The sequence below is a fragment of the Pyrus communis genome, chromosome 17, assembly GCF_963583255.1.
Source record: "Pyrus communis chromosome 17, drPyrComm1.1, whole genome shotgun sequence".
In the NCBI taxonomy this organism is placed as follows: Eukaryota; Viridiplantae; Streptophyta; class Magnoliopsida; order Rosales; family Rosaceae; genus Pyrus; species Pyrus communis.
In genome coordinates, this window is record NC_084819.1 from 76101 (window position 1) to 102347 (window position 26247).

The following is a 26247-nucleotide window of genomic DNA, read 5'->3' on the forward strand; positions in this document are numbered from 1 at the left end:
TAAATCCAACAATTTGGATCGAGTAGGTAAAAAAAAAAAAAACAATTTGGCTCGAGTAGTTTGGCTGTGAATTTTGCTAGTTCTTGCCCCACGAGCTTTTTCTTGTCACTTTTTTTTTATAGTTTATTTAATTATACTAGTAAAAATTAAAGTGAAATATGTGAGATATTAAAAATGGCGTATGAAGAAAAATATGTAATTTTACAGCAATTACCTAAGAAAAAGGAAAATGCAATGCAAGGGACAAAAGATAAAAATGCAGGACACGGCTCTACGTCAACGCATTTTTTTTTTTTATCAAATCAACGCATATGACGTGCACTGAGAGGCCATTTTCTATTTTCTTTTAATGCAGAGTTATTTTTCCTTTACTGGTTAATATTTTTTATTTGGTTCGTCAGCGTCTGCGCTGCGTGGGCATTTTTCTTCGGAGTAGCAATTCTGTTTGGCGACGGTAGCCGCCCGTAATTCAATTCCGGAAGAGATGGATTCTCGTCTTCGTCTTTGGTTTCGTAGGGGATCGCTTCCTCCTCTGCCTTCAATCATCCTCATGATTTCCACTCTTTTACTGGTCCGTCCTCTCTCTCTCTCTCTCTCCACACTCACTCTATGCATTTACAAAGCATATGTATTTGTTTTTTTTTCTTTCTATTTATTAATCTCTGCTCTGGGATTAGGAAATTATTGATTTAATATGTCGATGCTTAAGGGCTTGATAGTCTTACTGATTTGCTGATTTTAAACCCTAAATGCTAAACCTAGAAATGAGAGAGAAAAAGCAAATCTCTATTTGAAATGCTCAGCAGCCCAATTAGTGACATTCAATTTATACAACAGTATGAGTGTGGGGAAAACATAATTTATTCTTAGTTGTGATGGACTTAGAGCATCTGTGTATATGTATATCTGTAAACACACATATACGTCTCTTGTTGGCTGTAAAACTCTCCATTTGGGAATTTTAATACCCATCTTGGCCGGAATATATAAATGTTTATGTAAACTTACATCTCCAAGGCAGAAAAGAAGGCAATAGCCCTGTGAGTTGAATAGGAGGCGGACACAAATTTAAATTTACATCTTCCCACTGGAGCAAAACCCACATGTACATCTCGTGAAAATGTAAATGGGATGTAACTTTTGGGAAGATTACAACAACAACAAAGCCTTATCCCACTAAGTGGGGTCGGCCTAGACCGCCATTGTGCTCGGTACTTTGCCAAGTCTTCCGTTAGTTCCCAGTACTCCATTTCTTCTCAAAATCTCCGTCTAAGTCTTCTGCCTCATAATCGCATTTTCTAACCGGAGCATCTATAGGTCTTTGTTTTGTCCAAACCACCTCAACCAATTTTCTATAATCTTATCTTCAGTTGCAGCCACTCCTACTTTACTTCGGATAGCCTCGTCCTTAATCATGTTCTTTCTTGTGTGCCCACACATCCAATGAAGCATCATCATCTCCGCTACACTCTTTGTTTACACGTGTTGATGCTTGACCACTCCGTGCCATAAAGCATTGTTGACCTTATTGGTGTCCTATAAAACTTTCCCTTGAGCTCTATTCAAGGTGATATCCTTTGGTGTATGCTTTTCATAGATGATATAGTATTGGCTGATCTGATTGTATAGCTACCCATAATTACTACCTCTGAATAACCATTGGTTCATTTATCTTTTTCAATGGATTTCTACACCTGACTAATTTCAATGAATATCATTATGAGTTATAGAAGCTTAAATTTCTTTTAAACAATAGCAGATGAATGTTTTAAATCCACACATACACTCTCTCTCTCTCTGTGGTTGAACTACAGGATGAGATTATGCATGTTATCCTGATTGTTGGCGTCATTTTTTTTCAGTTCTTGGCTTCTGCATCTGCTGGATCTCCCTCTGGAACTGGTAAAAGCAGCAAGTCATCAGTCTTCTCTTTATTTAACCTTAAAGAGAAGAGTAGGTTTTGGAGTGAGGCTGTCATACGTGGTGGTAGGACTGCTTGTTCCCTTTTATTAAACACACTTTTTGCTCAATTATGGTAAGGAATGGCTTGCTTTATTTCCTTTAATGTCATTGTTTTTGTTAATTTTCAGATTTTGATGATTTGGAATCTTCCAGTCCTGGAAAAAAGGGTGTTGCCAATTTCACTAATGCAGGTAGGAGTTAGAAAACTTCTATAGTAGCCCTTGTTAGCAATATTTATGCACACATGGTCGTTATTGATTGGTAGTTTTGGCAAACTTTGGATAGGGAATTGTGATAACTTCTATAGAGGATGGTTCATTGTCGATTTAATTTATTTATATTCTCTAAGGAAAATAGTTATGATATTAGGATGAAGTAGAACAGCCAGCATCTTATCTTTCGGTTGAAATAACAGCGAATGAGATAATCATTGGATTTTGTTTTAAAGCCTACTAGCCTCTTGGCAATTGACTTTTTTTATTTTATTATTTGTTTTTCTGTATAAAAAAAAAAACAAAAAATGAAAGCAAAGCAATAAACGATATATTTTAAAGAAAAATAAAATTATATATTTATAGATACTCTCTCTATGTCTCAAGTTTGCAGGTTTTTTATTTTGTGTACTGGTTCGAAAGTTGATTAAAGGTTTTTTGGGGCAGAGAAAATGAAAGAAAGGAGTTCTTTAAGTTTTATGGATCCTGGATTCGAAGACAAGGCATACTTTTAAAGTGATGTTTTTTTTTTCTTTCAAACTTTTAGAAATAATGAAAGTTATCTGCCAGTGGCATATTCAGGCGATTTTGTGTCTGTTGATAACATAATTAATTTTGTTTGAACTTAGGTGCCAAGTAATTCGATAATTGATTACTGTTGCTTTTAGAGCACAGAGTTCTATGATGGAGTGACATTTAATGATCGGCAGTTGTTTTTATGGTTTTACTTTTATAAGAAAAGGTGATAGATCTCATTGCTGTTTCTTGCGTGTGTCCTTGAGTCATGTAAAGCTAAGGAGCTGGGATGTTGAGTTATAGAAATAAGTTTAGGTTTCAAGTCTTGAGGCTTTTGTAACTTAGCTCTATTTGAGAGGTCTGGTTTTGTATTGTAGGCTCAATATTCAGATTGTAGATACCATAGCATACACGTTGCACTAGAAGTCTGTTTCTTTTCAAAATATTATATAGAAACTCTGTTTTGTCTATGAATGTTGATATGGTTCTCCATATCATAAGCCCTAAGCACATCAAGCTATTTCTCTCTTCTATTTCAACGAAGAGTCGTTGACCTGGTTTGGTGGACCACTCGAGAACAAAGATAAGAACTTTCGTCTCTCAGTTCTAATTGAAAGTACTTAATCCATGTCTCTGTTTTTTTATCTTGTTCCAGGGAATATTGCAAATTATCTCAAGCTTCTGGAAGTTGATTCTATGTACCTCCCAGTCCCTGTGAATTTCATTTTTATTGGATTTGATGGGAAAGGAAACCTAGGTATATAAATTTGGTGTTCATTTTCTTCTTTCATGTTATCAATTTTGTGTTTCTTTTGTTTTTTAAAATGGTTGCATGTTCCTTAATGGTTCTTCCTGTCAATATATTTTTAGGTTTCAAGCTTCACCCTGAGGAACTTGAGCGGTGGTTTATGAAAATTGATCATATCTTTGAACATACACGGGTTCCCCAAATTGGAGAAGTCCTCACTCCGTTTTACAGGATTAGTGTTGATAAAGAACAACGACACCATCTTCCCATTGTCAGTCACATAAACTACAAGTAATACCTCTTGGTACTTTTTATCTGCTTTGTAGGAATTTATGAATTTTAGTTATTGTTGTTATATGACAAATTGATGACGAATGTGATTCTTACAGTTTTTCTGTTCATGCAATACAAATGGGCGAAAAGGTTACTTCAATATTTGAGAAAGCCATAGATGTTTTCTCTCGTCAGGAAAATGCATATGGTAACAGGTAATTTCATCATCCTATATGTGTTCTTTTTCCTCGTACATCTGGCTGCTCGATTTGAGAAGGATTGAGCTTCCTTCTGTATTTCTTTTCTTATTAATCTGCATATTTGTGTAAAAGAGTGTGTTTTTCTGTATATCCATTTCTTCTTTTAGTTCAATTGGTTTGTGTTGAACTAGCATGGTTCAGATTGGTTTGGCAGCTTTGAGTTTTCTCTTTATTGCTGTTTTCAGTGATTGATTCATATGTTTTTATTGTGCACAGGGATGACAGTGGTGTTTTGTGGCAAGTCGATGTGGACATGATGGATGTTCTTTTCACTAGCCTTGTTGGATATCTTGAACTTGAAAATGCATATAATGTTTTCATCTTGAATCCCAAGCATGACTCAAAAAAAGCAAAATATGGTTACCGGTGCGTATATTAGGAATTACTTCTATTTTAATGTTCAGTAGAAGTGAGAGCACTGCAACTCATACATAAACCTGACCTACCTCAAGCTTCAAAGTTGACGTCTTTTACATGAGGTCGTCTTGGATATATATGATGGCTTATTTGTTTATGTAAGCAAATTTTGTATAGGCCCCCAATCAAATATTAAAAGGACTGTAGACTGAAACATAAAACATCTGCTTTACAACATAATTGAGTGGAATATCATATGCTGTAGAAGAAATGAAGGAATTGTTATGATAATCATTTCACTTCCAGTATTAATGCCATCATGGAACAGAACAATTTTCTTCACAAAGCTAGAATGATGTACCTTTTTCCTAATTAAAATTTGCATTTACGGAGGTATGGTGCCTTTCAGTAGTTTGTTTACTGCCCATGATTTTACTCTTAAGTAGTTACTATAGACTTCCCTTTGTTAGGATAAAAACCGAAAGAGATCTTTAGGCATTTATCCAATTCAGGGGGGGGGGGGGGATTTCTTGATTGCGTTGTTCTTGAACCATGGGTTAAGATGTGGCTAAAGTATCTCCAACCATAAGTGTGGGCCATGCATCTCCCTTATTCTTTATGCTGGACATGTAATCTTCTTTTGAAAGAAATAATGAGGGTCTTAAGCTTTGTGGTGATAGAACTACTCCTTTAAAACTTTTTTCCACATCCGACTCTTCCTAATATCAATTAGTTAGATTTATATTATGACATTGTGTTAGTAGTAGAACTGAATAACTGAATAACTGAATAGAAGCTATTTAGTATCTTTGAATGACAATTTCTGCACAAACTGGAGTGAGCAATGAACATCTTAATTCTTCTCTGGGTCAAGTTCGTATTATTAGAGTTGCATCACAGTGCTAAATCGTTCAAGTCTCCTCTTTTATTCCGTGTTCGTACCTTCTATTTAATTTAAACACTTGTGGCTTGATTTTTTTACCTTCAGTTATTTTCTATTTTGCAGGAGAGGTTTATCGGAGTCAGAGATAAAATTTCTCAAAGAGGTGTACTTTTTATTCTATTTCTTGGCTTTATTGTTTCAAATGTCATTCTTCTAACATGACTTATACATCGTTCTTCTTTCGATGAGATAGTTCATGTTCTGTTTGACTCCTCTGATGGTTCCTTAATATTTTAAGGAGAAACTTTAGTATCTTTTTTCTTTTGTAGAACAAGAATTTGCAAACCAAGATTCTTCAGTCGGGAAGCATTCTGGAAACTGTTCTTGGTATGCTAAACCTATGTTCTGGTTTCTTCTCTTTTTCCCCCCTTTCTTTCAGCTGATACTTACGTTTTGTTTTTGCATGTTTTCTTTCCTGGAGTTGTATGCAACCTTTTTTTTTTAATCTGCACATTCAATTTTAGTTTTCTGAATAAGGTTATTCAAAAATTTAATTTTGTAGCTCTTGATAAGATTAAGAGACCTTTGTACGAGAAGCATCCAATGGCAAAGTTTGCATGGTCTGTAACTGAAGACAGTGATACAGTATTTCTCTCTCTCTCTCCCTCTCTCTCTCCCCTCCCCTTCCCCTTCTCTTGCATCTCCTGCTTATATTGACGAAAGTAGTTACATCCACTGTAGTTTGTCTGACTAGGAATTTTTTTATTAGAGTTTTGCTAGTTAAATAATTGGAACATGAGTATATATTCTTTAATAATAATAGAGAAAAGGGAGGGAAGATGATCATGTCTGTGTCCTTTGGTAAAGGGTAGAACATCCTAAAATTTCAGATTTATTTTATTTGGACCCTCTCTGGTTATGTTTGTTGCTCCACACATGGGAAGAATATATATGGATCCTTTGTTTCCATCAAGCGGGTACAGGCAACAATGTCTGACATATCACGTTACAAAAACTTCTTGGTGAATGACAACATACAAACATGTTTTTCGTGCAACATGGGGAACATATTTCATGGAAATTAGATTGGGGCTACTCAATTTTAAAGTCTGCTATTGTTTATTCCCACACCAGACAAATGCAGTACAAAATTGAGAAGTCTAATCTGTTACAGGCTTAATCAATCACTGAATGGTTAAACAACCCAAGTATTCAATACGTTTCTGTATTTTCTAAGCATCAAAAGAATGGGAACACTCTGGTTACTCTCTCAGCTGAAGAGAAAGGCTGGAGTCAGTAACTAGATTTATCATGATCAAGAGGAAGAAACCTAAATATCCCAATTATCCTAAGTATTTGTTGCAACAGTAAAAAGATAGTGATATTTCCAAGTAACAAAATGGTGTATCTTAATCATTTGGGATATTTATAGGGGGAAAAGAACTTTTTCCTTGTTTAAGTAACATTATGTTTGCTGTCAATAAATGATTGTAAAATAAGTTTGCTTTTGTTTGGATCAAGATGGAATCTCATTTACAAAAATTCTAACCTCATAAGAACTTTTTCCTCCAATTCGTGTAATGAGTGTCCAAAAGATATGGTTAGGGAACATTAAGTATCCTCTGAACTAAAGATGCTTTATAAAATATAGTTCAAGTTGAAGTTCATACTTATTTTTTGTGCACTATTCACCATGCATGTCATATTATATTTCTTAAATATGGATTACATATTTCTCCATTGCTTCCTGCAAGGGCTATTATTTAACTAGCATGATGCTGAATTTTTACTAGCATATATCTTTTTCTTCATTGTTTTTAAATCAGCTCGCTAAGGTAATTTACAGTATTATGGTTCACCTATTTTCTTCAGGTGGAATGGTACAATGCATGCCAAGAAGCATTGAATAATGTGGCGAAGTTGTATCAAGGAAAGGAAACTGCGGATATCGTGCAGAACAAAGTTTTACAGGTATATATACCTTTTTCTGGTCCTATGAGTATACTACTAAGACAGAGCAAAATAAAACTAAAACTTGAGAGATTACATCTTTTTAACTATTTCGTATACACGTTTGATGAGAATGGTTTTTTCTATTATAGTTATTGAAAGGGAAGAATGAAGATATGAAGCTTCTTTTCAGTAAGGAACTAAAATCTGGAGACGCGAATGTTCTTCATGGTGAATGTCTTACAGATACATGGATTGGAAAGGAGAGGTAAATCCCTCTGTCTCTGTGTGAGTGTGTGTGTCTCTCTCTCTCTCTCCCCCTAATGCTTATCCAGATGTCCACATGCAGATCCATACATGAACACTGGAATAAATACACACCGTCATCATACTCATGCTAATTAATAATATATTCTGGATCAGGTGGGCTTTTATTGATTTGAGTGCAGGTCCTTTCTCGTGGGGACCAGCTGTTGGTGGGGAAGGTGTTCGGACAGAACTAAGTTCTCCCAATGTGCAAAAAACGATTGGTGCAGTTTCAGGTACTGCAAATCTTTCATCAGTAATTATCAAATTATTATGCTTGATAATGTGGTAATGTTTAATATGGGTGTGCTGATCTTTACTGCTCATATTTTAAAAGATTAATATTTTAGGTCCCCATTCAAGCATCATGCTTGCAAAAACAGAAGAGCCAGATGAGAAATTATTTTGTCATTAATTTGTAACTATTAAAGATATGAAAACAGGGTTTAGCAATTATTTTTGTTTGGATGAATTACATTCAGTAACGCAAAAGTTTGTTTTGATAATGAAAACACCTTTGATTTATAAAAGTTATGAAAGGAATTTACAGCATAGAGGACACATCTTTACAAACTTTATTTAATAAATTGAAGATTAGGAAAAATTCTTGTGGCCCTGTATTCTGTAAGCATGACCATTATTTTATTCTGCATCCATATATTTTCATTCTTTGCAGTTTTTCATATTTTATTCTGGCCCTGTTTGTATTGAATATTCTGTCGGGTGTGCAGAAATTTCAGAAGATGAAGCAGAAGATCGCTTACAGGATGCTATTCAGGAAAAATTTGCTGTATTTGGTGATGTATGTGCTCTGTGATAAAAATGATTTTATCTTTTTTTTTTTGTCAATTTGAATCTCATTTATTCTTTTGTGCATAATATTTCATTTTGACAATTCTTATCTTCATGTTTTTGAACTAAAAGGAGAATGTTGCTGTTTTTTTACCAACTCATCAGTTGTCGGATTTATGTATCGTAATCCCAACTAAAAGGAGAATGATGCTATACTCTTTCCCTATATAGTTTTGTGTCTGGGAGAGAGGGAGAAAGCAAGAGAAAGAGAGAAACTAGCTATGATTCATATATATGTGTGTGCATGTGTGTGCGTAGAGAGGAAGGAGAGGGGCATTGAAATTTAGGATTTTTTTCCCACTTTGAGTTTTAATTGGTGGTGCTTGTGAGATTTGCAGAAAGATCATCAGGCCATTGATATTCTTCTTGCGGAGATTGATATATATGAGCTTTTTGCTTTCAAACATTGCAAGGGCAGGAAAGTAAAGCTTGCTCTGTGTGAAGGTAATCCCCTTCTTCTGAAAGATTGCATCCTTGGAGTGTAACTGTGTTTCTTCTTTAAATTACTTATTTTTCGAGACAGTTGGAACTTCTTTAGTTTACTTACAACCTAAAGTTATAAGAGATTTACTTTTCTGAGCAACATCATAATGCACCCGTTTCTTTTTCTTACCAATTATGTTTGATATTACTACCATATAGCATGGTGGTGTTTAAAATGTGAGAGTTGTTTTGCCCTAGGATTGTTATTTTGCTCAAAAGTAAGGATTTTTGTACCTTTTCTTTGTTGATTTCAGAACTTGATGAGAGAATGAGGGACTTGAAAAATGAGCTCCAATCATTTGAAGGTGAAGAATATGACGAAAGTCATAAGAGAAAGGCAATAGAGGCATTAAAGAGAATGGAGAATTGGAATTTATTCAGTGATACTCATGAGGTATGCCATTTGGTTTATCAAGGAGGGGGTGTTGTGGGTTGTTTTTTCCACTGGGGACTTCTGCTAATCAGTTATTTCTACGCTGAACACTGAATTTCCCTTGGATAATGAATATTTTATTATTTATTTATTTATCTTTTTTCTTTGTTAAATGTGAAGCGATTTCTTTTATAATTTTATTTATTCTTGTGCAGGAGTTTCAAAATTACACAGTTGCACGTGATACTTTTCTTTCACATTTAGGTGCAACTTTGTGGGGGTCTATGAGACACATCATATCACCTTCCATCGCAGATGGTGCATTTCATTATTATGATAAGATATCATTTCAGTTATTTTTCATCACACAGGAGGTATGAGTATCTTAATGAGTTCAAAGAAGCTTCAACAATTAGTGCAGAAATTTTTTTCAAGCACTCTTCCTAACTACTAATTAATGCAGAAAGTTGGACATATTAAACAGTTGCCTGTGGACCTCAAGGCTCTTATGGATGGACTTTCCTCTTTGTTGTTACCTTCTCAAAAACCTGCTTTCAGTCAGCACTTGTATGTAACTAATATTGTTCTTTATTTGTCCAAATTAGTGGTAAAGTTTGTCTTGCATTGGATTTCTAGTTTATATTAGATACCTTTCTTTTCTTACATGGGTAATCCTTTTGGATATTGGTGTTATGTATTTGCTTTCATATGTAATCAAAATCGGAATTTTACTGTTGGTTGGGACTTTGTTGTGCTTGTGGTGTCTTTTTCTTCCATGCAAGTTCTTTGTGGTCGTAGTTGTATTAATGTGGAAGAGATTTGTAGGTTACCACTTTCAGAAGATCCTGCTTTGGCAATGGCCTTTTCAGTGGCACGAAGAGCAGCAGCCGTACCACTGTTGCTAGTTAATGGAACTTACAGGAAATCTGTCCGTACCTATCTCGATTCCTCCATTGTTCAGCATCAGTTGCAGAGACTGAATGATCATGGCTCACTAAAAGGTTAAAATATGTATTAAAATGATCTCCTTATGTACTCTATTTGGAATTCTTTAACTGAAGATGCATTTTCTGAGTCATTTTTCACCTGCCTTTTTCATGCATAACCTGTGCAATCTGTAGTCATTGTCTTACGTTTGCCCCAGGCTCTGTCTGTCTGGGGTTCATACAATCTTGATTCAGAAACCTCTCAAGTACAGTGCAATATGACAACTTCTAAAATAAATGTTTTACATTTTAAATCACACTTTTATATTAGCAATGAATTTAGATTCATATGTTATTGAGGAAGTTTTCTTCTTCTAGATGCTTATTGGTAGAATAGTGTTGGTAACAAGCTGTATTGTACTGTTTTTAGGCAAAGCAATGGCTATAATTGAGTCTTTATATTTTATTTTAATTTCACAAGATATTCAGTCCTCCTAGAGTGAGGTTCATATGTTATTAAGGAAGTTTTCTTCTTCTAGATGCTTATTGGTAGAATAATGTTGGTAACAAACTGTATTGGTACTGTTTTTTAGGCAAAGCAATGGCTATAATTGAGTCTTTATATTTTATTTTAATTTCACAAGATATTCAGTCCTCCTAGTGTACCGACAAATACTTGGAACACACAATTTTCCTGTTTTCTGACATATGCTCATTAGTTCTGGGGACATCTCTTGATGGTGACCCCGAGAGGTTTTTGTAACTTGGATATTGGACCATTGCTTTTTAGCATGACACATGCCCATTGACCCAAACGCTGAGATTAGCTCTGATTCACTACTTTATGATGGATCATAATCTTGACCCTTGTAGCTAAACGTGTGTGTCTCTGTGCTCATTCACTCTTTCCCTTGTTTGTTTGACAAATGACCTCGTGCGTATACTTGTTCTAAAATCTTTTGAGATGATATTCCAATGCATTTTATGTTTGGAAATTGACATGCACTCTTTTTTTAACAAACTATGTAGGAAAGCTTGCCCATAGCCGGTCTACACTAGAAGTTCCAATTTTTTGGTTCATTCATGGTGAACCATTGTTGGTGGACAAGCATTATCAGGCAAAGGCTCTTTCTGATATGGTTATTGTTGTTCAGTCAGAGCCTTCATCCTGGGAAAGCCATCTGCAATGTAACGGGCAGCCACTTTTGTGGGATTTGAGGTTAGATTTTATTTCAGGCATATAGTAATCTCTGAATCTTCAACCCTGCTGGTAACTTTTCTCAGATTTCTTGGAAAATCTGTAGAAAATGGAATGTTTGTAATAGGAAAGTTACACTTTCATTTCATAAGAGAATAAGATTACATGTTTGATGTATATATATACTAGTGACTCACTCACTTGTGCGAACAACTAATTACATCTTAATCTAACTAATCACTAGCTAATTACAAAACTGTTATAACAACCTTATAACAAACTCAACTGTTTACAATTTTACCCTTATTATCCCGCCTCAAGCCTAACTGAGGTAACTGAAGAGAGAGTTTGTCCCTGAGAAAGAGAAATATGTGCTTGGACAGTGCTTTGGTGCAAATATCTGCAACTTGATCCTGAGTACCAACAAATAGAACAGTCACTTGTTTTGCTAGCACTTTTTTCCTGATATAGTGGTAATCAATTTCCACATGCTTAGTTCTTGCATGGAAAATAGGATTTCTAGCCAAAGAAATGGCAGAAATATTATCACACCAAAGCTGGGGGGAAGAAGGAAGAACAAGACCAACATCAAACAACAGTTTGCAAATCCATGTCAGTTTTGCTGCAGTATTGGCAAGTGATCCATATTCAGCCTCGGTGGAAGATCTAGCCATAGTAGGTTGTTTCTTTGCACTCCAACTTGTAAGAGAGTCTCCCAAATAGACACAAAACCCACCAGTGGATCTTCAATCATTGCTACACCCTGCCCAATCTGCATCTGAGAAAGCAGTGAGGGTGTGAGGCTTAGAACATTTTGGGAACCATAAACCAAGGGACAATGTGCCTTTTAGATATTTGAGGATGCGCTTGACCGCTTGAAAGTGTAATTGTCTTGGACTTTGTATGAACTGCAAAGGATAAATCTGGCCTGGTCCAGGTTAAATACTGCAATCCACCAACCAAGGACATGTATTCTTCAGGATTATCAAGTAGAGGAGACTCATGATCCAATTTAGCTGTGCTGAGAGGTGTAACACAAGGTTTGGAGCCTTCCATATGAGCTTTTTTGAGTAGATCTAGGATATACTTGTTATGAGATATGAATATACCAGAGGATGATTTCTTGACCTCAATATCAAGAAAGTAATGGAGTGAGCCTAGATCTTTAACAAGAAATAATGCACTGAGCTGAGAGATGATTTCTTGACAGAGTTGAGCATTGGGACCAGTGACAATAATGTATCAACATATACCAAAATGAATACCAATGCTGGATCCTTCTTTACAAATAAAGAGTGATCATTTTGTGAACCTGAGAAACCAAAAGACTTTAAAGCAGTGGATAACTTGTCATACCAAGCCCTGGGGGCTTGCTTCAAACCATACAAGGGCTTGTGTAAACGACAAACATGATTAGGCTTGGAAGGATCTTCAAACCCATGTGGTTGGATCATAAACACAGATTCAATTAAGTTGCCATGTAAAAAGGCATTACTTACACCAAGTTGATTGAGAAACCAATCAAACTTGGCAGCCAAAGTGAGAAGCCTAATAGTGACTGGCTTAGCAACTGGATTAAAAGTCTCAGTGTAGTCCAAGCCTTGTTGCTGATGAAGTCCTTTGACAACAAGCCTGGCTTTGTACCTGTCAATGGTACCATTAGGTTTTCATTTGATGCTAAACACCCGTTTTGCACCAACTAGATTTTGAGAAGAAGTAGCAGGGACCAGAGACCAAGTTCCAATTTGAATGAGGGCATTAAATTCTTCCTGCATTGCTTGCCTCCAATGAGAGTATTTGGATGCTTGAAGGTAAGTAGATGGTGTATAATCTGGAGATGTATCAGAATGGAGAGGGTATTTGGTTGCTAGAAGAACTTTTGGTTTGAAAATACCAGACTTGATCTGGTTTGCATAGCATGAGTATGAGGTAATGAAGGTTCAACAATGGGAATAGGTACAGAGACAGGATTAGATTCAGACATTGATGGAGGATTAGATATATGCATAGGAGAGTGTGTGGGTAGAGATGTAGGTAGGGGTGTAGGGGGAGGTGGAGGAGATATAGTGGGAAAGGTTAATGTAGTTAGAACGGTATTGTTATGCTGCAATGGAGAAGAACTTGAACTTGAACTTGAACTTGACTGCTGAATAAGATCCTTTTGAACAAAAGGAAAGGTAACTTCATCAAAAATCACGTCTCGAGATATATATTCTGCTAGTGAGAGGATCAAGACACTTGTATCCTTTGTGATTCAAACTGTAACCCAAGAAGACATGTTCCTTGCTTTTGGGATCAAGTTTAGATATTGTATAAGGCTTCAACCATAGGAAGCATCTGCATCCAAATATTTTCAGAGATGTATAATCTGGAGATTTGTGAAATAATGATTCCCAAGGAGATGATTTTGTAGCTGTTGGCATCCTGTTGATTAGATAGATTGTTGTGGCAAAAGCTTCAACCCAGTATGATTAAGGAACCAGGAGGCTGCTAGAAGAGTTCTAGCAGTTTCAACTAGATGCCTGTGCTTGCACTCAGCACAACCATTTTGTTATGGGGTGTGAGGGCAGCTTAATTGATGTGAAATACCATTTCACATCATGCAATTAAGATAATTGATGAACTTAAGACTAAGTAACTCTCCACTAGAATCAGACCTCAGAGTAACAATTTTGGAACTTAACAAATTCTCAACCAAAGCTTTGAATTGCACAAATGTATCAAACACATCAAACTTGGATTTAATAGGGCAGAACCAAGTGTATTTTGTATAGTCATCAACAAAGATGATGTAATATCGATATCCATTGACAGAGAGAAGTGGTGCAAGACCCCATACATGAGTGTGCAGAAGCTCTAGAGGCTTACTTGATGTACAAGAAACAGGAGCAAATGACAACTTTGAACGTTTGCCTAGAGCACAACTAGAACACACGGATTTATTTAAAGAACTTGAAACTGAAATACAGGACTTAGATGCTAGCTTATTTAATATTTTGAATGCAGGATGGCCCAATCTTTGATGCCAAGTATCTTGTGAAGCTTTAGCATATGCTACAAAAGCTTGTTGATTTCCAACAATAGAAGATGCATGAAATGGGTAGAATCCAGCTCTCATAGGACCTTTAAAGAGTGTTTTCTCCGAAGAAAGATCCTTCACAATGAAGTGAAAGGATACAAATGAATAGAACACAAATTGTCAAGTATGAATTGGTTTGCAGAAAAGCAAGATGAGGAACATGCAAGACATTTTGAGATCAAAACAATGAGAGGCAGTATTAAGTGTAGATGAACCAGAGTTGAGTATAGGCAAACCTTTGCCATCACCAATATAAACTTGCTCAGCTCCATTGTATGCCTCAGGGTTTTGCAGATTGTTGTAGGAATTAGTCATGTGGGAACTAGCACCAGAATCAAGAAGCCATGTAGGAGTAGTGGTTGCATTGTATGGAGTTTGAGAATTCTTGGTGCCAAAAGTTGGATTCATGCGTTGAGGGCACTCTGCAGCTTCATGATCCATTTGGCGACAAATTTGGCAAGAGATCTTTCTGGTAGAATTGTTATATTGAGAACAAGAGCCATGATTGTATGGGTGATTACCCTGAAAGCCTTGATTATACCTCTGATTTCCACGATTGTGATAATTCCTAAGGTTGGAGAAATTTCCATGATGATGAGAACCATAGGAATTAAAGTTGGATCCAAATGGACTCCAACAGTGTATGGAATGAGAGAATCCGAGAGTGTAGAATTAATCCAAATCAAAATGTTCTGATCATTCTCAAACCAAGTAACATACTGAGGATTCAGAGTAGACGTGAGATTACCAAACGAGTCAAGAAGAAATTTCGGCAGAGCAGTCATCGTGCTGTCAATGATTCCGGTGAGATTGTACCGGCGGAAGATCGAAGCGAACAGATACTCCAGGTGAGATAGTTCATTGTGGTGAGCTTAATTAGAACAATAGATCCAATATTCTGGATCGTAATCGATGAAATTGTCGAGAAGGTTGAAGAATTAAGGCAAGGATTCATCGGAGCAGGATGAATTGGAGAAGCAGATTTAGAGGAAGGAGGCCAGAAGTCGCCATGGTTGGACTTCTAGGGTTTGAACCTTGAAGAAGAAGATGAGTGGGAAGTGGGAGAAAGAGGATCAAAGGTCGTGAGACTTAGGCGAGAGATACCATAATAGGAAAGTTATACTTTCATTTCATAAGAGAATAAGATTACATCTTTGGTGTATATATATACTAGTGACTCACTCACTTGTGCTAACAACTAATTACATCTTTATCTAACTAATCACTAGCTAATTACAGAACTGTTATAACAACCTTATAACAAACTCAGCTGTTTACAATTTTACCCTTATTAGCTTAATAGTATTTCTTGTTGATTAAACATTCTATTTTCTATAGTTTTAAATGGTATGTTTAACCAAGTGTGTTCTGTTGTTGGATTCTATGGGGGCAGCACCCGATTTCTGGCAAAGTGGGTATCTTTGTCTGAAAACTTAGAGACGGTCTCTTTAGTGTGATTACACTGGAGTGGAGTTTTGTATTAACTGTGGCTTACTTGCTTCTTTCTGCTTTTGTTCCATTAGAAGTGTAGCTTTGCTTTTTTTTTTTTTTTTTTACTTTGGATTTCGTTAGATGAACTTCTTGTATGATAGTAGACTTATGAGCCCATTGTTTGCAAAGAGTGTTTTTTTTATTTCTTGAAAATTGGCTTTTGCCAAAAAAAAAAAAAAATTGTAAAATTGCAAACCTGCTGGAGCATCATCTCACTGACGTCTGTACCTGAAAAAAGTGCTTCTAACTTGCCGTTCTTAAAGTATGTGTTTAAGTTCAGATAATGTAATTCATTTCTGGAAGTGCTTTTTCTGCAGTAGCATGCCTGATTATCTTAGATGGCATTTGAACTCTGAACCAATTTGAAGTCATTACTCTGAACCAAAGTCGTTACTTTAACCAAGAAAGGATTGACATATAATATTCATGGTCTATGGTGCCGTATGCAGGAGGCCCATCAAAGCTGCTTTGGCTGCTGCTTCTGAACATCTAGCTGGTTTGCTTCCCCTTCATCTAGCTTACAGTCAAGCCCATGAAACTGCAATTGAGGTAAGCCACATTGTGAAAGTAGAAAAAAAATGCTTTTTCTCCTTATGTTCTGCTTGATAGTGCGAACAGCCATTTTGTAAACGTCTGTTTAATCTTGACATAAGTTACTTGTGCTCATTCATAGTGGATGCAAAACATTGAGGTATAGTGCAGTCCCCAGGGATTTGTATGGCACCCATGACTTAACAATGTGACAGTTTTCTATTTTATTATGCAGTATCTATATGATTTATTTTGTAAGTGTTGTGACTTATCCTGTCATGTACAGTTTCTAATGCTTTGTGCTCGTGTGAATTATTTAGTCATAATTTTTTCTAATAATGATGGCTCGAGAACTCAAGTGAAGAATTTGTTTAAAAGACATTTTATGCATTTGGTTGGGACTGTGTGAAGTATATAATGAGTTTATGTTACCAAATTGTTGAAGTTCTGACTGCATTTTTATGCATGTTTAATTACATAGTTGCTTAATGCTGTTATATGCTTCATGACAGGACTGGATGTGGTCAGTTGGATGCAATCCATATTCCATCACTTCTCAAGGCTGGAACATTTCACAATTTCAGTCTGATACAATTGCTCGGAGCTATATTATCACAACTCTGGAAGAGTCAATACAATTGGTCAATTCAGCCATTCATCTTCTAGTCATGGAGCATACAAGTATCCTTGTGTATTAGTAATTGAAACTCAGTTTATCTTGTCACTTTGTTTGCAATATAATCAGTTAATGGTGATTAGTAGTGGCAGCATTCTGGAAATCTCATAAATGTGGTTATCCTTGTACATAATACTGTATTGTTCAATCAACAGTTGTCTGATTTTATTGGAACATGAGTACATACGATTGCAGACTTGACTGAGACTAGCTGAAAAAACCTTTGAACTTGTTCAGTCTCAGGAGGGCGAGCTAGTTGACAAGTATAATTATGTTGTCAGCCTGTGGAAAAGAGTAAGTAAAAGGATCTATTACCTTCTGTTGTACGTCACAATCTAGTCTCTTGCATTTTCTGGAGTCATCTAGTTTACAATCGGATAATGTTGGTGTTTTTAGATATCAACTGTTACGGGAGAATTGCGATATGTGGATGCCATGAGAGTTCTATATACCTTAGAGGAGGCCTCAAAAGGGTTAGCTATCCAAGACCTTTTATTTTTTTCAATTGTTCAGTTATGGATATTGATAAACTATTAAACTACAAATATCTCTGTCCACATTATTACGTTTGTATTACATGGAGACTTGGACCTAGGATCTCTGCCTTCACTTCTCCCATCCAATCCAACTTGAGCTATGGCTCATGGTCCAAATTATTATTATTGTTTTCTTTTGTGAAAAAAATTGTTTGATAAAGTTCCAGTCATTAACAGAAGTTAACCTTTTCAAACTGATCCAATTAGTCCAAATTGATACCCTGAATGTTTGTCAAGTTGCCTCTTCTTTTGATATGGGAAAAGGGGAGTGCAAGTTGGATTGGAAATTCTAATCCCAACCAAAAATTTCCATTCCGAATCTGAACATTTCCAAATCTAAAAAATTTCGAAAAATTTGGATGGCAATTGGAATATACCTATAACCTATCCGATCCAAAATTTCTCAAACTTAGTACTCTTAGAAAAAAACCATGGTTATCCTTATTTTATCAATGCTTATTGTTATATTTAGATATGCTTTATTTCGTATTTTGTATATTTAATCATACTGTTATATATTAAACATGACGAGTATGATTATACATACTATTTTATCTTGTCTAATAGGATTTTCTGTCATACACATATGTAACAACATACAAATATCTCAAAAAATAAGAAAAAAAGGGTGGATACGTATTAAAAGTTTTCAAAGTCTTGCATAATGTAGGAGATCTGAATTATGTTCTTATGAATCTTCCGATAATCCAAAATTCCGATTGGAGCTAATATTTTTATTCCAAAACTTTTTGGATTGGTTGGAATGCTTGTTTCCGATCCAACCGAAAATCACCCCTCATACTCATTTTCTGTTTATTTTTTTCCCTTCTCATTTCTGTCGCAGGTTTGTAGATCAAGTAAATACAACTATCGCTGTTCTCCACCCAATCCACTGCACAAGAGAGAGAAAAGTGCACGTGGTGTTTAATTTGAGTACGATTCCTGCTTACTTGGTTGTCCTTGGTGTACTGTATCTTGTATTAAGGCCAAGACGACCAAAGCCAAAAATCAATTGAAAACCTGCAAATGTGATCTGTGGTACGATTGGCAAAGGATTCTGGAGATGCTGTTGAGGAGAGTGGTTTCTAACATATCCCTGTGGCTAGTTTGCGGCAGTGCATCATCTATGTCCAAGTGAGGAGTGAAGAGCAGATTTTACTGAAACGGTGACCAGGTCTGAAATCAGGTGACTTTTGAAGTAGTGAAACCTCATCTCCCTTGTAACTTTAGCTGACAGTGCAATTTACTCAATGTGGCCTATGTAATCATTCGGTCTCTGAGCTCTAATTTGTATCTCTCAAGGTTGTGCCTTGTGCGATACAGAAAACTGAAATTTAGCTTTGCCATAACATGTTTTACGGTCGGGAAATAGGAAAGAGATTGATTGAATATTTGTGATAACTTGCGAAGAGGAAATGTATTTATGATTAAAGCTCATGTGTTTGTTTTGTATTCTATAAAAAAGATATTATCACAAATAAAAGGTATAATTTGTGTCATTGAGCCACCCATTCCTTCGCGTGCATTTGTGTGAATGTAAAATGGTGGGACTTTTGGGCTTTAGTTAATTGGTTAGTCCTAAATTGCATGGGCTAAAAGAATGGGCTCGAGAGTTGTGATGAGTTTTGTGGAGTTTGCTGCTGGGGGAATTGGCGTGGAGGGGATGCAGTGGTTGTAGCTAGCTGGGTTAGTCCTTTGTGGTGTGGACTCCGCAATTTGCCGAGGCAAGCATGCCTTGGTGGGCTTGGGTTTTTGCATTTTGGAGCTATAACCTCTCCTTATTTTCATTCATTAAGTGCTCTAATCACTCCTCAGGGGTAGGGGCACAAAATGTAGCATGAGCTACATATTATTCTTTGCAAGAGAAACATTGTATGCATGTGGAGAAAGATATACACAATGTATATTGCAGGTAAGTTACTCCATTATCGTGGCACTATCATAGGATGTGGCTTCAGTGCTATGAATGAAGTAGTTGTTAGATTTGACTTCCATAATTTTTAAATATTCTATTTTTCATCTCAGTCATTTATTCTTATATCATTATAATTCAATGATACGCAGTGTATCATAATAGGTTTTTTAAAAGTGTGATGTGTGGTGGGAGAAAATTACTGAATCTGAGAGGCTAAAAAAGGATAGCCGAGTGCAGAAAAAAAAAAATAGCGCAGAATTCAATTGTATTAATAATAATAATAATAATAATAATAAAATAAAAACTGGAGGGACAAGCTTTTGAATGGGCGATTGTTGAGAGATGATAATGGTGTGTCAGAGCTGGATTAATGAGAATTCAAATAGAGTGCGAGTGACAGAGCCGCAACGGGTGTCTAAGAAACGTAATGTTAAGTGAGGTCATCAATAAGCACGGCAATCTCCAGTCCATTTCAGAGAGGACTGGCATGACACATATTATCACGTGGTTTTTTGTGTTAATAATATTATAGTATGTAATCATTTTTTTTTATATATTTTTGTATTATTGACATAAGATATTACTTTAAGAGTGTATTTGTGCCAATAATACTAGAATATGTGTATATTTTTTTCATATTACACAACATGAGTGTTAGCGTAGCAATGTACTGGTGCCATACGAATTGTCCCCCAGTCATGAGTTGTGGGCCATTTTTAGTTTAAATTTGTTCAAAATTCATCTTCAATCAGTAGTCAACGTGAATTTGCTAAAAAGAACTATGGTAAATATACCCAAGATACTAGCTACATGTAATGGGATAGTGATAGCTTTCAAGCTTTTCAGTGAACCCCAACAAGTGCATTTCAAGTCAAAATGAAAAGATTTAGCATTTGCATAATTGAAATGAAAAACTTTCTTTTCTCTCTCCGTGAGAGATCTTCCCTTTGTGTGAGGGTTAATCTCACCGATCTGTGTGAATGTTTCCCCATCGAGTCTAATTCCCGTGCCGTCGATCCAAACTCCGACTGGGATCGGTAGGTTTTCTTTTGTTTCTGTCTCCCTCTCTTTCTCCTCTTCCATCCGCTGTTTTCTTCCCTGGTTTTATTGGCCGATTTGCCTTCTTCTCTCCTCTATGTTGTCTCTCATCCATATTCATCCAATTTTCAATCTCCAGTCACCCTTTGCTGCGATTTGTTGCGGTGTTTACAGTTGGTGTGCTTTGATTTGATGCTTGTACTGGGTCAGGTGTTCCTTGCACCCCTACCTTCTCTTTGCTACCTACCTTTGTTGGCAGTGTTGCTCATGGATTGCCATGAGCTTCTTTCACTTGGCTACAGGTTCTCTGGTGTTTGTAGCTGGGTTAGGAGTGAAGCTTGGAATTAGCTACTGGTATCAGTGAGGCGAGGCTTTGTTTGAGGAGCGAATTTGGCTGGATCGACATGCACGACTGCTGTTTTGGTGATTGCAGCGTCGGTTATGGCAGAAGATACAGCTACTCCAGTTGTTTCTGTGTTTTCTTTGTTTTGGTCTCAACTTTTGGTTGGGCCTTTGTTGTTTGTTTGTGTTTTTTTTGTTTTTGGGCCTCTATGTTGTAATGTTTGTTGTTGGTAATGCATGTTACCTTTACTCCAAAAAAAATAAAAAAATAAAAAATTGAAAGATGAAAAAATTTGATTTTATAATATTTTAAAAAAATTTCGAAGGACAAGACAGTCAAGTTACCTATGTCCCTCCATGACGGGGAAAGGAATTATCTCTGGATCCCTTCCACCAAGTCCTCCTTATTAACTAATTCAGGCCCTTGAAATTTGATCCAACGACTATAAACAGGGGCCCATTTTAAAAGTTATAATAACTTTAACAGTTTGATCAACTTTCAAGAGTCCAGATTGTTTGATGGAGAAGATTTGGTGAAAGGAATCTGAAGAGGATCCCTTTCCCCATGATAGAAGACATCGACTAAGCAATTGCAACATAGACAACAACAACGTGATGTCATTTAGTACTACGATTTAGTGATATTTCTTTTCATTTATAAGTGAGAGTTCTTAAATTCGAATAACGTGAATAGCGAATTCGATGCATGATTTAGCCGAACCGCCTATTCTCTTAGTATAAAAATATTAATGTATTAAAAAAATAATAATAAACAACATGATGTCGCAGTCAAAGTAATTGCCACTTGAGCATGCACTGTGCAGTAGTGTAGTGCAAAAAAAGAGGAGAGAGAGATGCAGCGTGTAATATTGTGAAAACAGACACAGAAGACAGAACACAACGAAACACGCTTGCTTAATTTCGCTTTGTTTTTTTATTTTTTATTGTTGCATCTCTATCTTCTGTGTAGTCCTCCTGTCCCGTCCAGTATAATAATAATATGACATCTTTGCAGCTCCTTTACTTTACTTTTCACTTTACTTTCTCTCTCTTCATTTTCTCTCTCTTCACTTTCTCTCTCTAGCAAGTATAAGAAGTAGCAACAGGCAACAGCTAGCAAGTATAAGAAGTAGCAACAGCGAATGTAGGAAGAAGGATGTATAGCAAGTAGTAAGAAGGGGTAAGTGATGGATTGTTGAGCTTATCTATTAGATTAGATTAGATAACAAACTCCATCACCAAAAAGAAGGAAAGACGAGAGATAATCAATCTTCATCGCCTTTGCCCCAATCTCTCTCTATTCTAGTGGGATTTGTATTAATCCTATCTATCCTGGGGTGGCTTTCCTTTCCTTATAAGAGAGGCTGGCTGGCTCGCTATTGGTTTTAATTAGCTGTTGAGTTGTTTCTTGTCTGTCTAAATCTTCTAGAACCTCACCATTTCTCATCTGGCTGAGCTGTCAGTCACATATATCATGCAATGATTTAGTGACTGATTCATTTCTGGGTAAGAGTAATAGTTCCTTGTCTGTTTTGATCTTCCTTTCCTTGTTAGTTAATTAGTTGTTAGATTAGAAATATCACTCTCACACCAGTATCTATTATCCATCAATCTATCTGTTGACCCTAAAAACTAAAAATGGGGTCCAAACACTATCTAATCACTGCCTTTCTGGGTTTTTATTTGTTGTACATTTATTTTGCTGATAACTGACTGATTACAAAAAACTCTCATCATCCATAAACAGTGTTTGAGTGAGTAATTACAGCTATTGAAGATGATGGGGATGATGAGGATGATGAGGGTGGCCTGTTTGGTAACAATGATAGTGGTGCTCATGTGGAGCAGCAGAACCAACACCAACAGCAGACTGAGAATGGTGAGAATGGTGAGCGGGATTGGAGCCAACTGGGGGACACAGGCATCCCACCCTCTCCCCCCAGACACCGTGGTCCGGCTTCTCAAAGACAACGGCTTTCAGCGGGTTAAGCTTTTCGATGCTGACTACGACACTCTCAACAGTCTCGCTAAGTCTGGCATTGAGGTCATGGTCGGCATTCCCAACGATATGCTCACCTCTCTCGCCACCAGCGTTAAGGCTGCTGAGAAATGGGTTTCCAAGAACGTCTCTGCCCACATCTCCTCCAACAATGTCAAGATCAGGTCCCTCCCTCTTTTTCCTTCTCCCCCCTTTCTGTCCATTTCATTTCTTACTTTCAATCAATCACTTTCTCTCTTACAGTTTCTATATTTGGTGGAAAATTGAATTTTCTCTATTATTATTTGCAGAATTATAGTTATAATGAAAACAAGCTAACTCTTGGTCTGTTGGTATTTCTCTCCCATTTATTGTAAAAGTAAAAATAGGAAGTTGAATTGTTTCATCGTTCCATAACAGCAATGCCCCCGGTTTTCTAAGAATGCTCATGAAGTAATCGAATCTTCACTTCAGTTTCTGATGAGCTTACTTCCTCGACTATCCAATCTTAACTTCAATTTATGTCCTATTTTTTGTTTAAACTCATCAAAACTCTCCTGAAGTTCTGGTTTTTCTAAATTACACGGTCCCATGTGTTCTAAATATCTTATCTTTTTCCACCATGCATGATGAAATATTACCAATTATAATCCCCAGCTTAACCACCTTGTGAACGTATGAGGTTTTATCTTCAGAGGCCTGGGTGAATTTGAATGAATTCTCAATGGTTTTATCTTAACCATTAACTACAATACCACTTCTTTTCTTTTTTTTTCTTTTTCTTTGCTAGTTACAATACCACTTCTTGATGACCCACGTTTCTTGCACTTTCTTACTTAACCACCTTTGTAAGCATTCAATGGTGGGGTTTTATCTTAGAAGGCTTTGGTGCAACAAATCTCTCTCTTAATACATGATCAGATCCATTTGCTTCTACTCCGTAACATTTGTACCATATAAGCTCCCAGCTTGTTGTGCCTGGACCACTGTTATTTTTCTTGTCTTACAAAGTTAACTGGATGTTTAACTTGTTTGGATTTTAGTTATGTATTGTGATTCTTTCATATGTCGATGCGTCACATACTTAATGTGGTGTCTGCTAAGCTAAGAGAACTACGACATTAATAAATCTCCTGTCTAGCAACTCAGCAAGGACAATCAGGAACTTATTTGTTCTGATTTCTTGATTAATTTTGTATGTTATGCTTTTCAATGCTGTATAATGTGCAGAGGAAACTTTTATTCTTCTACTTCTTGCAAGATTTGCATAGTCTTGACCTCTTTGTATGTGTTCATCCTATTTCTTCAGGTACGTTGCAGTTGGAAATGAGCCTTTCTTGGCAACATACAACGGTAGCTTCCTCAGAACAACCTTCCCTGCACTGCAGAATGTCCAGTCTGCCCTGATAAAAGCTGGCCTTAGCAACCAAGTAAAGGTGACTGTACCCCAGAACGCTGACGTGTATGCGAGTTCAAATGGATTTCCATCCGGTGGTGACTTCCGAACTGATATCCATGATTACATGATTCAAATTGTGAAGTTCTTGAGTGACAATGGTTGCCCCTTCACCGTGAACATCTACCCCTTTATAAGCCTTTACATCGACTCCAACTTCCCTGTTGATTATGCCTTCTTTGATGGCAATGCCTCACCTATTACTGATGGTAGTGCAACTTACTACAATATGTTTGACGCAAACTATGATACTCTTGTGTGGACCCTGCAGAAGAATGGCTTTGGAAATTTACCAATCATAGTTGGAGAGATTGGATGGCCAACAGATGGCGACCGGAATGCTAATCTAGTTTATGCTCAGAGGTTCAACCAAGGTTTCATGTCCCACATATTGGGTGGCAGAGGAACCCCAATGAGACCAGGGCCAATTGATGCTTATCTGTTCAGTTTGATTGATGAGGATGCTAAAAGCATTGATCCAGGAAACTTTGAACGACACTGGGGAATATTTACTTTTGATGGGTTAGCAAAATACCAGCTTAACCTTGGTTCCACAAATTCAGGGGCATTAGTTCCAGCAAAAGGTGTGCGCTATTTGGAGCGTAAGTGGTGTGTGATGAAGCCTTCAGCAAGCCTTGATGACCCACAAGTAGCATTAAGTGTGAGCTATGCCTGTGGACTTGCAGATTGTACTAGCCTTGGTTACGGGACATCTTGTGGAAACTTGGATGATCGAGCAAACATTTCATATGCTGTTAACAGTTACTACCAGAGGAACAATCAACTTGATGAAGCTTGCAAGTTTCCAAACCTTTCAATGATCACCAAAACAAACCCATCTGTCGGATCATGCAGATTTGAGATAATGATCGAACCATATTATGGAGCTGCAGAAAGGAGATCCGGGCATCTCCAAAAGCCTCTGAGCCTGGTTGCACTTTTCGTTTTCTTTATGCTAACACTTGTGTGAGTTCCAAGGCTTTGGATTCGTGAGGAACCACATTTGATGTAGGATAGTGTAGTGGAAGGTAATGAGCAATTGACAATTGCATAATTGTAGTTCAAATTTGTCAGCAGTCTGCATATTTGAAACTAGAACTGCTTTGAATTATTGGTTTACCATGGAGAAGGTTTTGTTAGCCAGCCACGTCGGTCTTCTTCTTCACTAGTATGTTGGGTGATCAAAATGTACTGCTCGGTGCTCACTAAAATTAGGACTCGCTGTTGATGGGATTAAGAGTAATTCCAATGAAAATCTTAAGTAATACCGGAAAACTTAATCTGTTTAATAATTATACTGCTGTCATTAAACAAAAGTTAGCAGTTTTGTTATTTTTTATGTTAGGCGTAGGTTTTTTACGTCGTAGAGTTTTCCAGTAGGATATTTAGGGTTGCAATGTGGCAGTATTTTTTATGTTAAGCGTAGTTTTACTTTGTATTTGTGTTTTTGTTCTGGGACCTTTGGTTTTTGTTGGTGCTAATGGTGACTCTGCCGAACCGAGTGATGGAAACTAATGGTGACTGCCGACCCGAGTGATGGAATGGTGAGGTGCACAGTGGCTGTGACGGTGACGACTTGTGTCAATGGATTAAGTTTGATTGGGTCATCATGTGCTTTGCTTGGGTCATTATGTGCTTTGCTTGGGCTTCTTTGTCCTTTTAGCCTAATTGCAGCTTATTTTTATATTTATCCTCCGTAACATCTTTTTCTATCAATGAAGTTTATGTTTTAAAACAATAAAAAAGATATTTAGGTTTGCTTCTTATTTTCTACTGAGGTTCGAGATTGGTATATAGTTTGTTTGAGAATTAGGTTTTTTTACAACTCAATAGGAGGAATTAAAGTCTTGACGAAATGTGATATTTTTCGTTATTTTAATCAATGGAATAATAAGCATCGTTGCAA

The 26247-nt window shown here is 36.6% G+C and overlaps 2 protein-coding genes across 3 annotated transcripts; both read left to right on the forward strand.

Annotated features, from left to right (window-relative positions):
* Window positions 1-368: 368 nt before the first annotated feature.
* Window positions 369-19111, forward strand: LOC137722245 (uncharacterized). Its single transcript, XM_068461202.1, has 25 exons — window positions 369-571; window positions 1863-1986; window positions 2091-2153; window positions 3346-3447; window positions 3561-3729; window positions 3828-3926; window positions 4188-4337; window positions 5335-5374; window positions 5541-5598; window positions 5774-5856; window positions 7084-7182; window positions 7314-7429; window positions 7585-7703; window positions 8199-8269; window positions 8658-8763; window positions 9057-9196; window positions 9391-9549; window positions 9639-9742; window positions 10001-10176; window positions 11131-11320; window positions 16319-16418; window positions 16913-17081; window positions 17288-17370; window positions 17473-17549; window positions 18457-19111. The coding sequence occupies exons 1-25, from the start codon at window positions 485-487 to the stop codon at window positions 18626-18628; spliced, it is 2856 nt and encodes a 951-aa protein (XP_068317303.1). The 5' UTR covers window positions 369-484; the 3' UTR covers window positions 18629-19111.
* A 2782-nt stretch (window positions 19112-21893) lies between these two features.
* LOC137722241 (glucan endo-1,3-beta-glucosidase 6) lies at window positions 21894-25484 on the forward strand. Of its 2 annotated transcripts, none has more exons than XM_068461197.1 (3): window positions 21894-22413; window positions 22655-23070; window positions 24195-25484. In XM_068461197.1, exons 2-3 carry the CDS (start codon window positions 22685-22687, stop codon window positions 25309-25311), a joined length of 1503 nt encoding a protein of 500 aa, XP_068317298.1. In that variant the 5' UTR covers window positions 21894-22413; window positions 22655-22684; the 3' UTR covers window positions 25312-25484. The 2 variants fall into 2 exon arrangements, with proteins under 2 accessions (XP_068317298.1, XP_068317297.1); XM_068461196.1 differs by having other exon boundaries at window positions 21895-22087.
* The last annotated feature ends 763 nt before the right edge of the window (window positions 25485-26247 follow it).

Excerpts from the sequence above, each read along its gene's own strand:
- LOC137722245 (XM_068461202.1), top strand. The coding sequence starts at position 485 with ATGGATTCTCGTCTTCGTCTTTGGTTTCGTAGGGGATCGCTTCCTCCT. Across the intron at positions 3,730-3,827 it reads GTCAGTCACATAAACTACAA|TTTTTCTGTTCATGCAATAC; the intron begins GTAATACCTCTT and ends TGATTCTTACAG. Across the intron at positions 5,599-5,773 it reads CATTCTGGAAACTGTTCTTG|CTCTTGATAAGATTAAGAGA; the intron begins GTATGCTAAACC and ends TTAATTTTGTAG.
- LOC137722241 (XM_068461197.1), top strand. The coding sequence starts at position 22,685 with ATGATGGGGATGATGAGGATGATGAGGGTGGCCTGTTTGGTAACAATG. Across the intron at positions 23,071-24,194 it reads TCCAACAATGTCAAGATCAG|GTACGTTGCAGTTGGAAATG; the intron begins GTCCCTCCCTCT and ends CTATTTCTTCAG.